Genomic DNA, 15092 nt, shown 5'->3' with positions numbered 1-15092 from the left:
GGCGGGTCACTAGTGCCAATTACAGGGAGATGCAGGGACTGGCCGGCGGCGCTGCGGTTGCGTTGTGGCCGTACAATGGTGACAATGACAGGTACTGTAATGGCACTAATACTAATACTAATGGCACTCATGTGAAACCGGTAACAACAAATGCACACAGGGGTATACTTTTATACATTTTACAACTTTCTCCTCGCCCCCTCCCCCCCTTCTTATGCATACCTTGATAAATACTCCCTATCCAAATCTCTTATCAGGTCATAATATACAGTATGTCACAAATCTGATGTTCTTTTACGTTTTATTTGGTGTGTGGAAGGGGGTAGTCTTATACGGCAAGTATATAACAAACTCTATATTTTGAGTGGAAATGTTGGGGGTCGTCTTATACGCCCAGTCGTCTTATACGCCGGCAAATACGGTAGTTATTGTTACAAAAATCGGGTTATTATTGTTGTGAGCCATCTTTTCAGAGGCTCCTCTGTTATCATGCTGTTAACTGGGTTCAGATCACAAGTTGTACGGTGTGATTGGTGTGGCTGGTATGAGTCTTACCCGGGATTCAAAATCCTTCCTTATTGTGTACGCTCGTCCGGGCACAGTATCCTAACTGAGGCTTGGAGGAGGGTCATAGGGGGAGGAGCCAGTGCACACCAGGTAGTCCTAAAGCTTTTACTTTTGTGCCCAGTCTCCTGCGGAGCCGCTATTCCCCATGGTCCTTTCGGAGTCCCCAGCATCCACTACGGACTATGAGAAATAGAATTATCGGTAAGTAAATTCTTATTTTACTTTTCAGGCTCCACAATGAAATATTTTTTTTTTTAATAATATAAGATATAGAGATATATACAATTTAAATATGCTGCTGTTTCCCATAGGACACCATCTAGGGACGGACGGGGGTTAGTACAAGGTAATATGTGGGTAGCAGTGCAACTTTAAATCACATTCCCCGGGCTGGATGGGATGTTTTGAATGTTGACATCTCCTTTCCTCATGCTCTGCTTGTAAGCTGCAAGAGACTCACTCTGTCTGAGATATTTATGGTACAGGCATGCTGGAGCTGAAGCTATGTACCTGGAGACAAACCATGCAGACCTACATCCATATCGTACAGCACTTCAATCATCATATTTCCTCTGCCTCTCCTTCCTCTCACTGTTACTTTCCCCATCAATCCCTTTCTCTAATCGCTCTCTCCTTTTCACTTGCCACAGCACTTTAGAATCTTCTCTTTCTCTATCGTCCTAGTGGATGCTGGGGTTCCTGAAAGGACCATGGGGAATAGCGGCTCCGCAGGAGACAGGGCACAAAAAGTAAAGCTTTTTCAGATCAGGTGGTGTGCACTGGCTCCTCCCCCTATGACCCTCCTCCAGACTCCAGTTAGTTAAATTAGTTAGATTTTTGTGCCCGGCCGAGAAGGGTGCAATCTAGGTGGCTCTCCTAAAGAGCTGCTTAGAAAAAGTTTAGCTAGGTTTTTTATTTTACAGTGATTCCTGCTGGCAACAGGATCACTGCAGCGAGGGACTGAGGGGAGAAGGAGTCAACTCACCTGCGTGCAGGATGGATTGGCTTCTTGGCTACTGGACATCAAGCTCCAGAGGGACGATCACAGGTACAGCCTGGATGGTCACCGGAGCCGCGCCGCCGGCCCCCTTGCAGATGCTGAAGTCAGAAGAGGTCCAGAATCGGCGGCTGAAGACTCCTGCAGTCTTCTAAAGGTAGCGCACAGCACTGCAGCTGTGCGCCATTTTCCTCTCAGCACACTTCACACGGCAGTCACTGAGGGTGCAGGGCGCTGGGAGGGGGGCGCCCTGGGAGGCAAATGAATACCTATAAAGGCTAAAAATACCTCACATATAGCCCCTAGAGGCTATATGGAGATATTTAACCCCTGCCTGATTTTTCTAAATAGCGGGAGACGAGCCCGCCAGAAAAGGGGCGGGGCCTATCTCCTCAGCACACGGCGCCATTTCCTCTCACAGCTCCGCTGGTCAGGACGGCTCCCAAGTCTCTCCCCTGCACTGCACTACAGAAACAGGGTAAAACAGAGAGGGGGGGGCAAATTTATGGCGATATTTTGATATAACAAAGCAGCTATAAGGGAGCACTTATTATAAGGCTATCCCTGATATATATATAGCGCTTTTGGTGTGTGCTGGCAAACTCTCCCTCTGTCTCCCCAAAGGGCTAGTGGGTCCTGTCTTCGTTAGGAGCATTCCCTGTGTGTCTGCTGTGTGTCGGTACGTGTGTGTCGACATGTATGAGGACGATATTGGTGTGGAGGCGGAGCAATTGCCAAATATGAGGATGTCACCCCCTAGGGAGTCGACACCAGAATGGATGCCTTTATTTATGGAACTACGGGATAGTGTCAACACGCTAAAGCAGTCGTTTGACGACATGAGGCGGCCGGACAATCAATTAGTGCCTGTCCAGGCGACTCAAACACCGTCAGGGGCTGTGAAACGCCCTTTGCCTCAGTCGGTCGACACAGACCCAGACGCAGGCACTGACTCCAGTGGTGACGGTGACGATTCAACCGTATTTTCCAGTAGGGCCACACGTTATATGATTTTGGCAATGAAGGAGGCGTTACATTTAGCTGATACTACAGGTACCACTAAACAGGGTATTATGTGGGGTATGAAAAAACTACCTATAGTTTTTCCTGAATCAGAAGAATTAAATGACGTGTGTAATGAAGCGTGGGTTGCCCCTGATAAAAAGCTGATAATTTCAAAGAAATTATTGGCATTATACCCTTTCCCGCCAGAGGTTAGGGAGCGCTGGGAAACACCTCCTAGGGTGGACAAGGCGCTAACACGCTTATCTAAACAAGTGGCGTTACCCTCTCCTGAGACGGCCGCACTTAAAGATCCATCAGATAGGAGGATGGAAAATATCCAAAAAAGTATATACACACATGCAGGTGTTATACTACGACCAGCTGTAGCGACTGCCTGGATGGGCAGTGCTGGGGTAGTTTGGTCAGAGTCCCTGATTGAAAATATTGATACCCTGGACAGGGACAATATTTTACTGTCGTTAGAACAAATAAAGGATGCATTTCTTTATATGCGTGATGCACAGAGGGATATCTGCACACTGGCATCACGGGTAAGTGCTATGTCCATTTCGGCCAGAAGAGCTTTATGGACGCGACAGTGGACAGGCGATGCGGATTCAAAACGGCATATGGAAGTTTTGCCGTATAAAGGGGAGGAGTTATTTGGAGTCGGTCTATCAGATTTGGTGGCCACGGCTACAGCCGGGAAATCCACCTTTCTACCTCAAGTCACTCCCCAACAGAAAAAGGCACCGACTTTTCAACCGCAGCCCTTTCGTTCCTTTAAAAATAAGAGAGCAAAGGGCTATTCATATCTGCCACGAGGCAGAGGTCGAGGGAAGAGACAGCAACACGCAGCTCCTTCCCAGGAACAGAAGCCCTCCCCGGCTTCTACAAAAGCCTCAGCATGACGCTGGGGCTTCTCAAGCGGACTCGGGGACGGTGGGCGGTCGTCTCAAAAATTACAGCGCGCAGTGGGCTCACTCGCAGGTAGATCCCTGGATCCTGCAGATAATATCTCAAGGGTACAGGTTGGAATTAGAGACAGATCCACCTCGCCGTTTCCTGAAGTCTGCTTTACCAACGTCCCCCTCCGAAAGGGAGACGGTTTTGGAAGCCATTCACAAGCTGTACTCTCAGCAGGTGATAGTCAAGGTACCTCTTCTACAACAAGGGAAGGGGTATTATTCCACTCTTTTTGTGGTACCGAAGCCGGATGGCTCGGTAAGGCCTATTCTAAATCTGAAGTCCTTGAACCTGTACATAAAGAAGTTCAAGTTCAAGATGGAGTCACTCAGAGCAGTGATAGCGAACCTGGAAGAGGGGGACTTTATGGTATCCTTGGACATCAAGGATGCGTATCTCCACGTTCCAATTTACCCCTCACACCAGGGGTACCTCAGGTTCGTTGTACAAAACTGTCACTATCAGTTTCAGACGCTGCCGTTCGGATTGTCCACGGCACCTCGGATCTTTACAAAGGTAATGGCCGAGATGATGATTCTTCTTCGAAGAAAAGGCATATTAATTATCCCATACTTGGACGATCTCCTAATAAGGGCGAGGTCCAGAGAACAGCTAGAGATGGGATTAGCACTGTCTCAAGAAGTGCTAAAACAGCACGGGTGGATTCTGAATATTCCAAAATCCCAGTTAATGCCGACAACTCGTCTGCTGTTCCTAGGGATGATTCTGGACACGGTTCAGAAAAAGGTTTTTCTCCCGGAGGAAAAAGCCAAGGAGTTATCCGAGCTTGTCAGGAACCTCCTAAAACCAGGAAAGGTGTCTGTACATCAATGCACAAGAGTCCTGGGAAAAATGGTGGCTTCTTACGAAGCAATTCCATTCGGCAGATTCCACGCAAGAATTTTCCAAAGGGATCTGTTGGACAAATGGTCAGGGTCGCATCTTCAGATGCACCTACGGATAACCCTGTCTCCAAGGACAAGGGTGTCTCTTCTGTGGTGGTTGCAGAGTCCTCATCTATTGGAGGGCCGCAGATTCGGCATACAGGATTGGATCCTGGTGACCACGGACGCCAGCCTGAGAGGCTGGGGAGCAGTCACACAAGGAAGAAACTTCCAGGGAGTATGGACGAGCCTGGAAACGTCTCTTCACATAAACATTCTGGAACTAAGAGCAATATACAATGCTCTAAGCCAGGCAGAACCTCTGCTTCAGGGAAAACCGGTGTTGATCCAGTCGGACAACATCACGGCAGTCGCCCATGTGAACAGACAGGGCGGCACAAGAAGCAGGAGTGCAATGGCAGAAGCTGCAAGGATTCTTCGCTGGGCAGAGAATCATGTGATAGCACTGTCAGCAGTGTTCATCCCGGGAGTGGACAACTGGGAAGCAGACTTCCTCAGCAGACACGATCTTCACCCGGGAGAGTGGGGACTTCATCCAGAAGTCTTCCACATGCTGGTAACCCGTTGGGAAAGACCAATGGTGGACATGATGGCGTCTCGCCTCAACAAAAAACTGGACAGGTATTGCGCCAGGTCAAGAGATCCGCAGGCAATAGCTGTGGACGCGCTGGTAACGCCTTGGGTGTACCAGTCGGTGTATGTGTTTCCTCCTCTGCCTCTCATACCAAAAGTATTGAGAATTATACGGCAAAGAGGCGTAAGAACGATACTAGTGGTTCCGGATTGGCCAAGAAGGACTTGGTACCCGGAACTTCAAGAGATGATCACGGAAGATCCGTGGCCTCTACCTCTAAGGAGGGACTTGCTTCAGCAGGGTCCCTGTCTGTTTCAAGACTTACCGCGGCTGCGTTTGACGGCATGGCGGTTGAACGCCGGATCCTAAAGGAAAAAGGCATGCCGGAAGAAGTCATTCCTACTTTGATTAAAGCAAGGAAGGAAGTAACCGTGCAACATTATCACCGAATTTGGCAAAAATATGTTGCGTGGTGCGAAGATCGGAGTGCTCCGACGGAGGAATTTCAACTGGGTCGATTCCTACATTTCCTGCAATCAGGATTGTCTATGGGTCTCAAATTGGGATCTATTAAGGTTCAAATTTCGGCCCTGTCGATTTTCTTTCAAAAAGAATTGGCTTCAGTCCCTGAAGTCCAGACCTTTGTTAAGGGAGTGCTGCATATACAGCCTCCTGTGGTGCCTCCAGTGGCACCGTGGGATCTCAATGTGGTTTTGGACTTTCTAAAATCTCATTGGTTTGAACCACTAAATAAGGTGGATTTGAAATATCTCACTTGGAAAGTGACCATGCTTCTAGCCCTGGCTTCTGCCAGGAGAGTATCAGAATTGGCAGCTTTATCTTACAAAAGCCCATATCTGATTTTCCATTCGGACAGGGCAGAACTGCGGACTCGTCCGCATTTTCTCCCTAAGGTGGTGTCAGCATTTCATCTGAACCAGCCTATTGTAGTGCCTGCGGCTACAAGTGACTTGGAGGACTCCAAGTTACTGGACGTTGTCAGAGCATTAAAAATATATATTGCAAGGACAGCTGGAGTCAGAAAATCTGACTCGTTGTTTATATTGTATGCACCCAACAAGATGGGTGCTCCTGCGTCTAAGCAGACGATTGCTCGTTGGATCTGTAGCACAATCCAACTTGCACATTCTGTGGCAGGCCTGCCACAGCCTAAATCTGTAAAGGCCCACTCCACAAGGAAGGTGGGCTCATCTTGGGCGGCTGCCCGAGGGGTCTCGGCATTACAACTTTGCCGAGCAGCTACGTGGTCAGGGGAGAACACGTTTGTAAAATTTTACAAATTTGATACTCTGGCTAAGGAGGACCTGGAGTTCTCTCATTCGGTGCTGCAGAGTCATCCGCACTCTCCCGCCCGTTTGGGAGCTTTGGTATAATCCCCATGGTCCTTTCAGGAACCCCAGCATCCACTAGGACGATAGAGAAAATAAGATTTTACTTACCGATAAATCTATTTCTCGGAGTCCGTAGTGGATGCTGGGCGCCCATCCCAAGTGCGGATTATCTGCATAAATTGTACATAGTTATTGTTAACTAATTTGGGTTATTGTTGAAGGAAGCCATCTTTCAGAGGCTCCGCTGTTATCATACTGTTAACTGGGTTTAGATCACAGGTTGTACGGTGTGATTGGTGTGGCTGGTATGAGTCTTACCCGGGATTCAAAATCCTCCCTTATTGTGTACGCTCGTCCGGGCACAGTACCTAACTGGAGTCTGGAGGAGGGTCATAGGGGGAGGAGCCAGTGCACACCACCTGATCTGAAAAAGCTTTACTTTTTGTGCCCTGTCTCCTGCGGAGCCGCTATTCCCCATGGTCCTTTCAGGAACCCCAGCATCCACTACGGACTCCGAGAAATAGATTTATCGGTAAGTAAAATCTTATTTTTCCCAATTTCCCCCTCCATAAAGCTTCCCATTACAGATGTGTGGACCTACAGTATGAGTGAAAAAGAAAAAAGTATAGGTAGTAGGGACTAGAAACTAATACTTTTATTTTCCTACTCTGACTGGCTATCTGTCCACTGGCGTATTTATAACGGGTGCAGAGTGTGCGGTGCACACGGGCCACCAGGGTCCACATCGCTCACCTTGCAACCATTATTTTTAATACTTACCATCCGGAGTCCCGTGGCACAGCAGCAGCACTGCACAAATCACTGGGAAAATTGTGGGCGCCATTGGTCCCCTAGGGACCCTATTGCCCAGAAATACAGCGCTGGCGGCTAGAGAGGAGGGGGATTCTCCTCTCTAGAAATGCCCCTCTATCTATCTATCTATCTATCTATCTATCTATCTATCTATCTATCTATCTATTCATTGTTTATTTTAGATATTTTTGTTTTCTTTTTTCTTATGCATTATTTCTGTTGTCACTGTTATTACCATTTAAGATCTTTTGGATTGTTGGGGCATAATTGTAATTTATATTTGTAGTAGTCACATGGATAATGTAAATATATGTTTATTCCTTTACTTATAGAGAGCTACTGTAGCTGGGAATTTATTGTTACTCTCCTGAGGTTGACAAACAGTAAATTTACAGCAGGTCAACATAAAAAGATCTGACTTAGTAACCTGTGAGCCATTGAAAAAGCACCTATTGTGAAATACGATGCTTGATAAATAGACAGACATACAAACACAGAAAGCCAATACAGGTTGAGTATCCCATATCCAAATATTCCGAAATACAGAATATTCCGAAATACGGACTTTTTTAAGGGAGAGTGAGATAGTGAAACCTTTGTTTTCTGATGGCTCAATGTACACAAACTTTGTTTAATACACAAAGTTATTAAAAATATTGTATTAAATGACCTTCAGGCTGTGTGTATAAGGTGTATATGAAACATAAATGAATTGTGTGAATGTACACACACTTTGTTTAATGCACAAAGTTATTAAAAATATTGGCTTCAATTACCTTCAGGCTGTCTGTATAAGGTGTATATGAAACATAAATGCATTCTGTGCTTAGATTTAGGTCCCATCGCCATGATATCTCATTATGGTATGCAATTATTCCAAAATACAGAAAAATCCGATATCCAAAATACCTCTGGTCCCAATCATTTTGGATAAGGGATACTGAACCTGTACTTAGGGCCTGATGTACTGACATCCGAGTTAGCTGGAGGTGCGGTTTCCCGGCCGAACGTGGACTTTTTTTTTTAAAGCGGCAATCATTTACAAGGCATGGTTTTACATTGTACATGATTGCTGCTTTAAAAATAACGTCCGAGTTCAGTCAGGAATCCGCACCTCCGGCCAACTCAGGCGTCATTACATTCGGCCAATAATTGGAAAGGATTTTCACTGATGTACAAAATATCATTGGAATTTGTTAACTTAATAGTTTTAAAAGAGATTGCATGTATTAGAGAAAGGAGACATCTGGAAAGTTTGTAGTGTGTGTGTGTGTGTTAATACAGTATTTTTGTTACATACCTTGGAAACAGCCTAAAAATGTATTTCTCCACTGAAGTGCAACATGAAGACCCATAAGAGGTTCCAATAAAAGTATAATATAAAGTCTGAAACCACAACTTACAGGTTGTGCAATATTCAAGAAAATGGTTGTGTGCTTTCTTGTTACAATATATGAGTACTCGTACTCTGTACTTTGTAAGGAAATCTCCTCACTTCATCCGACTCCTCCGCAAATGCCGCCATCTTACTCTGTAAACCTAGCCACTTTGGCTGAAATGTAGGAGCATCACCTCAGCAAGAGCAAAGCTACTATTTTGTGCGCTATACGTTAACCTGTTCGTCGTTTATAAATATGTATATCCTCTATATAGTATCTCAAGTGCTGACTTCCTTTTTTCAATTTAATAGAGGGAAAATACAGAAGATATGGCAGATGACAGAACCACCTGACATAAGTTCCCCACGAGTGGCCCTTCAAACAGGACCCTCCACATCTGTGGAGTCAGGGTTGAATAAGCAAGAGAGCGATGTTAAACAGAAAAAAAAGAAAGGCTATAAAGAAATAATTGCAGTTGGGAAAACAAATACTGCATTCGAGCCAGATGTGTGACATTCAAGATCGCTTCCATAACTAAGGAAGATATAATAAATATCAACATTTTGATAGTCTTGTTCCTATCCAGTGAGTTGCCAGAAACACATTCACATTTCTGATCAGGATTCTCTTGTCTGACCAGCACCAACTCTCAGGCAGCGGTGGGGACCTAGGGGAGGTAATGTCACTGTATTACTACTTAGGGGCACCAAGTAAAGAGGGTAAGGTGGACTGCCCTATGTATTACACAGCAGTGTGTATTTTCTGTTCTCAGGGGTATTTTTAAAATCAGAATTAATTTTAAACTGAATTGATATTTACAGTTCAAGCAAAACTAAAGCCATAATTAAATACATCTTATTATTGATGAAGATCAGAAATACTGCAATGTTTTAATGTTATTCACATTGCTCATAATTTATTATTTTTGGCAGAACATACAATCTCTGTGTCATACGTGACTATACATCTATTTTTTCTTTAAAATCCTTCATTAAAGTTTTGCTCTCTAACATGTAAAACAGCCAAGGGTTTTACAATATTTTTCTGAGCAGATGAGATGGGGGAGGAGAATACAGGATCTTTAAAACCTGTTTGCTCACCTCTGTTGACTATTATACAATTTAAGCTCTGGCTGCTATGTACATTGTGGGTTTGTGAAGATCGCCTGAAGAATTAACCTTGCACAAACTGGATTTTAATTTTAAATGATGAATCTTCCTGGCAGAGACAATCTATGCAAAATTGTAAAACATACAACTACTAAGTACTGTAGAAAGTACTGATTGTATACAGAAATACAATCCCATATAATCCCATAAATGTAGCATCTGATATTTTGCTTCCCTCTGGAAGGTATATTTTAATTATTTGCATGGAGTGATATCATGTAATAAATTAGTGTTCGTCATGTTGCTTCATAACTGTAACAAAGCCATATACAAATCCGAAGTATGATTTTATACTATTTGGGTCAGTATGATTCTGCTATAGCTTAGCATTTACATCGATACCTTGTAGCTGATTATTATCCACACTGCTAATAATGGGGGTCATTCCGACCCGATCGCACGCTGCACTTCTTCGCAGCCGTGCGATCGGTTCGGAACTGCACATGCGTGCGCCGGTGCATGGCAGTCATCGTTGCCTAGCGATCGCCTCTGAAACAGAGGCGGTCGCTAGGCGGGAGGGGGCTGAATGGCGGCGTTTAGCCGCCGTTTAGGGGGAGCGGTCCGGCCAACGCAGGCGTGGAGCAGGAGCTGCGCTGGCCGGGAGTTACTACTCAAATACAAAGACATCGCCTCTGTGCGATGCTTTTGTATTTGTGCGGGGGGGCCGGCACTGACATGCGGGGCGGACTAGCCCTGTGCTGGGCGTCCCCCCGCATGTCTGCGTTAAGGATCGTAGCTGTGCTAAACTTAGCACAGCTACGATCAACTCGGAATGACCCCCAATAACCATAGACCCTATGGAAGGTAACATAAATGTATTGCACTTGTAGAAAAGAGGTATAGATTGACATAAAAGTAATTAAAGCAGCCAGTGTGTGGTGGGGTATATTGTTATAGGTGCTTAATCAGGGGCATTTTTAATAGTGGAGAGGGCCCTCCATGCGGGACCCCTCATCTCTGGCAGCGAGTAGATTCTGGCTTTATGCTAGCGTCTTCTGCACATGCGCAGGTCTCTGGGAACATGGTGTCTGCTTCTTGTTTTTGGGGACATCGCTATTGCGCTTGCACAAATCATTGGGAAAATAGCCACGGTGACAACTTTCCCAGGGATTTAGACCTGCAGCAGGACTCCGGAGGAGTAAGTATAAATATATGGGTGTGCGTTGTGGGCCCCCTGGGCCCTGCACCGCACACCTTGCACCCATTCTAGATACGCCTGTGAGCTTAAGTATTTCATGCTTGTCACAAGAATCCTTATGCCCCACCAATGCTGGTAATTAATCTTTTACTCTGCACATGTGCAGAAGCCTCATTGACACAGAGACAGCGATGTCACTCACAGGGCCTCAAATGCAGCAGCACTGGCATTTGGGGAGGCGATGAACAGTGTTCCAGAAAATAAGGGCGCTTCAGACCCTTTTCTTGGGGGGCTGTAGCAGCGTCCTCAGATGCAGCTTCGCAGGCCCCAGTCATCTTAATGAACCTGAAGGTTACTCAGATGTCTGATTGTCATGCAGTTTATCGATGCTGCTTCTACGGCACAGCAGCAGGGTATCCGGACTCCAGGTCGACAACAAAAAGGTCGACACACCTTAGGTCGACGTCAATTGGTCGACACACCTTAGGTCGACATGGACAAAAGGTCGACAGGAACAAGGTCGACATGGAAAAAGGTCGACGTGAGTTTTTTTTTTTTTTTTTTTCTTTTTTTGGAACTTTTTCATACTTCATGATCCATGTGGACTACGATTGGAACGGTAAAGTGTGCCGAGCGGAGCGAAGGCACCATGCCCGAAGCATGGCGAGCGAACGCGGTGCACTAATTGGGGTTCCTGGTCACTCTACGAAGAAAACGACACCAAAAAAACATAAAAAACTCATGTCGACCTTTTTCCACGTCGACCTTGCTCCTGTCGACCTTTTGTCCATGTCGACCTTTTGTCCATGTCGACCTAAGGTGCGTCGACCAATTGGCGTCGACCTAAGGTGTGTCGACCTTTTTGTTGTTGATCTGGAGTCCCAGACCCCAGCAGCAGATCACAGGAGCATGCAGTAGCCATTTTTTAACCACTTGACTGGCATGGTCAGATCACATGTAACCGCTCCTCCCAACTGTGTACACCAGTTTTTGACGAGGAGATCCGTTCTGCATATGTGCATAAAATAATATTTAAATAATGAAAAAAATACTTTTTAAACTATGTTAAATACATTTAAAATAAAAATGTTATGAACGGTTTTGAGGGAAAAATCGTCAGTTAAGTGGTTGACACAGTGGTTCCCAAACTTTTTGAATCACGGTGCCGTAGCGTGTCAGAATTTTCTTCACGGCGCTCCTAACCAAAAGTTTATTATTGAGAAATTAAAGGAAAATAAATAAATGAAGTAAATTGTGTTTAGATGCCATCCTCAGGTTTAATTTTGTGGTGTGGGACAGGATTCACTTCTGTTTGCCATATATTTTATGATTGGCAGCCACTAGTACTGGTTTTCTCTATTGTATTGACCATAAATTATTGGAATTAGTCCTGGGCTACCAATCCAAGGCATCCCTGCATGTGTCCTGAGGCACCCCAGGGTGCCACAGAACACCGTTTGAGAACCACTGGATTAACATAAGAAGCCTCCTGTGACTTTTGTATATTTTAGCGTAGCCGCTGCATACAAAAACGCAGCTGCTGTAGTTATAGCATTAACCTCTGATTCAGCCCCATAGTTAGAAGTTCTCACCTGTGTGAATAATTGCATTTGCAAAAATGTTACAGCTCAGAAGTCCTAGAAGTTCCAATATTAACACCATGTATACAGTATATGTATAATTATAATTAACAATTATTTGTATTACGCCAGCATACTCTAAAGTGCAGTAATAAAACAAATCTAGGTTTTAACAGACAAAGGGGGTCATTCAGACCTGATTGCACGCTGTTTTTTCACTGCGCTGCGATCAGGTCAGAACTGCGCATATGTATGCACCGCAATGCGCAGGCGCGTCGTACAAGTATAAAGCGGATCGTTGCCCAGCGATGGATTGTACGAAAAATCCGTTCGCACAGCCGATCGCAAGGAGATTGACAGGTAGAAGTCGTTTGTGGGTGGCAACCGACCGTTTTCTGTGAGTGTTTGGAAAACGCAGGCGTGTCCAAGCGTTTGCAGGTCGGGTGTCTGACGTCAATTCCGGCCCCGGGCAGCCTGAAGTGATCGCAGCGGCTGAGTAAGTTCTGAGCTACTCAGAAACTGCACAAAACTTTTTTGTACCGGCCGGCTGCACATGCGGTCACACACTTGCAAAGCGAAAATACACTCCCCTATGGGCGGCGACTATCTGCTCGCAGCAGTGCAAAAACCACTAGCGAACGATCAGGTCTGAATGACCCCCAAAGGGTAAGACAGTCCTGCTCACAATGGTAAAATACATATGATTACATGAAATATTTTTTGTGAAAAATTAATTAATACGAAAATTTTGCACTTTGTTTTAAAATCACATTTGTTACATTTTATATTTACTTTTTGATAAATGATTCCATTTAATGCATATATTTACATGTGAACGTGTTTTCAGTGATACTAACTGAATATGATTGGATTGATTTTGTATTTAATTTGTATTATTTATTAATTAAATTTTTTTGTCTGTGTGTTTAAAATACAGCATTGTTTTATAAGGTATTGGAAGCACTTTCAAATGTTTGTTACTCTATTAAATTTTTTATGGAAAATGAAAATCATAACTCATGGCTCATCAGTGTATATTTTTCTCTATCATGGTTGGATGACATTTCTCTAGGGAGGATGTAAACTGAATTAAAATTAGATAATCCTATTCCAGTCAATTGATGAAAAGGAAGAAGTGAGACTAGCAGCATTTGGGCATTGATGTATGAAATATTCCCCAGATGCAAACCACAGTAATTCCTGCACATGTTCCTTGCTAAAGAAAAGAAAAAAGTTTTAAAAAAACAGCAATTATTGCTTAACAAACCGGAGAAAAATAAAAACCAGACTGAAAGATAAACACACGCTGCCAATATTCAAAAACTACAAACTTAACCTGGTCATTTGTACACTTATATAGTTTACAGTATTAATTGTAGGTAAAACACACAAAAATTGTTGAAGTGAATAAGCCCCAATATTGTCTTTTTTATATAATTTTAAATGAATTGTTCAGTATAGAATAGCACATAGCACCAGTATTACTGGTGTAGGGACTGATTCCGAGTATAACTAAGCTTTAAATGCAGCAGCATCTGAAGATTATTTGCATCCTGTGCATGCGGCTTTTGCTGCAGGTACATTTTTGCAAGTCATATGCATCTGAGCTATTTCTCTGCAGCCACTAAATGGCCATTTGTGAGTGGCAACAATGGGAATACATGCAAGAGACCTGTTCATTGGTGTGTCATAGGCATGTCGGGGTAAGTCGTACACAAGTTAGTTACTATTCTGAATTATGTATGTTTTGTGGCCCCTAGATTTAGTTGCATCTAGCATGGCGTACTGTAGGTGTAAGTGCTGTTGTTAATGATGACAAGCAGGGATGCCAACAACCTTGCCGGCCTCAATAATGGGAGAGGGTGGGGTGAGACAGTGGGCGCGTGTGCCGCATGGGGAGGTGGCAGTCCACAATGCGGTGGTGGTGGCAGCAGGGGAGGAGGTGACGGCGATGGGTGCAATCCCTCCCCCCGCACATCACAGAAGGGGAGAGAGGACTGACTGCTTCTGTCTCTCGCCCCAGTGCAGCATGCAGCAACATCTGCCATAATCTCTGCTGGGGAGAGAGGCTGCTGCAGCAGCCAGTCCTCTCTCTCTCTGCATAAAGTACCTCTGCAACAGGGGGAGTGAGGGGGGGTGTAGTGGGACCCGAGCCTTCGCCAAGCCCCTCCAACAGGCTCGGTAAAGAGTACCCCCGCCTCTCGGTACCACTGATGACAAGTGTTCTTGCATTCAGAACAGTGGGGCAGTTTGGTCGCATACAGTAGATGCATACACTTTAGAACATTTGTATAGTTGCAGTAGCATTCGTCTGCATTTAATTTTATTTACAGCAAAGGCAGAGGAGCTGCTGGAGACAATGTAGTCGGTTGCCTCCGGGTGCCTGCTGTGAAGGGGGGACCTCTCCTCCATTGTCTCATGCGCCATGTCCTGACCTGTACTGGCTGTGACAGAGCAGCCCAGCGGAACGCCAATCAGAATCAGCAGCGCTCCTATTCCCTGACACTGACTTGGTGCTCACTGCCCTGGTGACTGATTGTAGGCGTGATGTAGCATCCATACATGACCTTGGCTGAGTCTTGAGGAGGCAAATCACAGTGCACTGCATAGGTGCAGAAGACAGGAGACCAAGGGTGCCAGAGGGGAA

The 15092-nt window shown here is 45.0% G+C and overlaps 1 protein-coding gene across 4 annotated transcripts in view; it reads left to right on the top strand.

Annotated features, from left to right (window-relative positions):
* AHI1 (Abelson helper integration site 1) overlaps positions 1–11296 on the top strand; it is a 688430-nt gene extending 677134 nt beyond the window's left edge. For all 4 annotated transcript variants that reach the window (XM_063917381.1, XM_063917377.1, XM_063917376.1 and 1 more), the window contains one exon: positions 8870–11296. In XM_063917381.1, coding sequence (XP_063773451.1) covers positions 8870–9071 — 202 coding nt within the window. In that variant the 3' untranslated portion in view covers positions 9072–11296. The remainder of the gene's footprint in view (positions 1–8869) is intronic.
* Positions 11297–15092: the final 3796 nt, after the last annotated feature.

Source organism: Pseudophryne corroboree, chromosome 4 (assembly GCF_028390025.1).
Source record: "Pseudophryne corroboree isolate aPseCor3 chromosome 4, aPseCor3.hap2, whole genome shotgun sequence".
Classification (NCBI taxonomy): Eukaryota; Metazoa; Chordata; class Amphibia; order Anura; family Myobatrachidae; genus Pseudophryne; species Pseudophryne corroboree.
The sequence above is the reverse complement of the archived record's forward strand: the minus strand, read 5'-3'. Positions and strand labels throughout refer to the sequence as shown.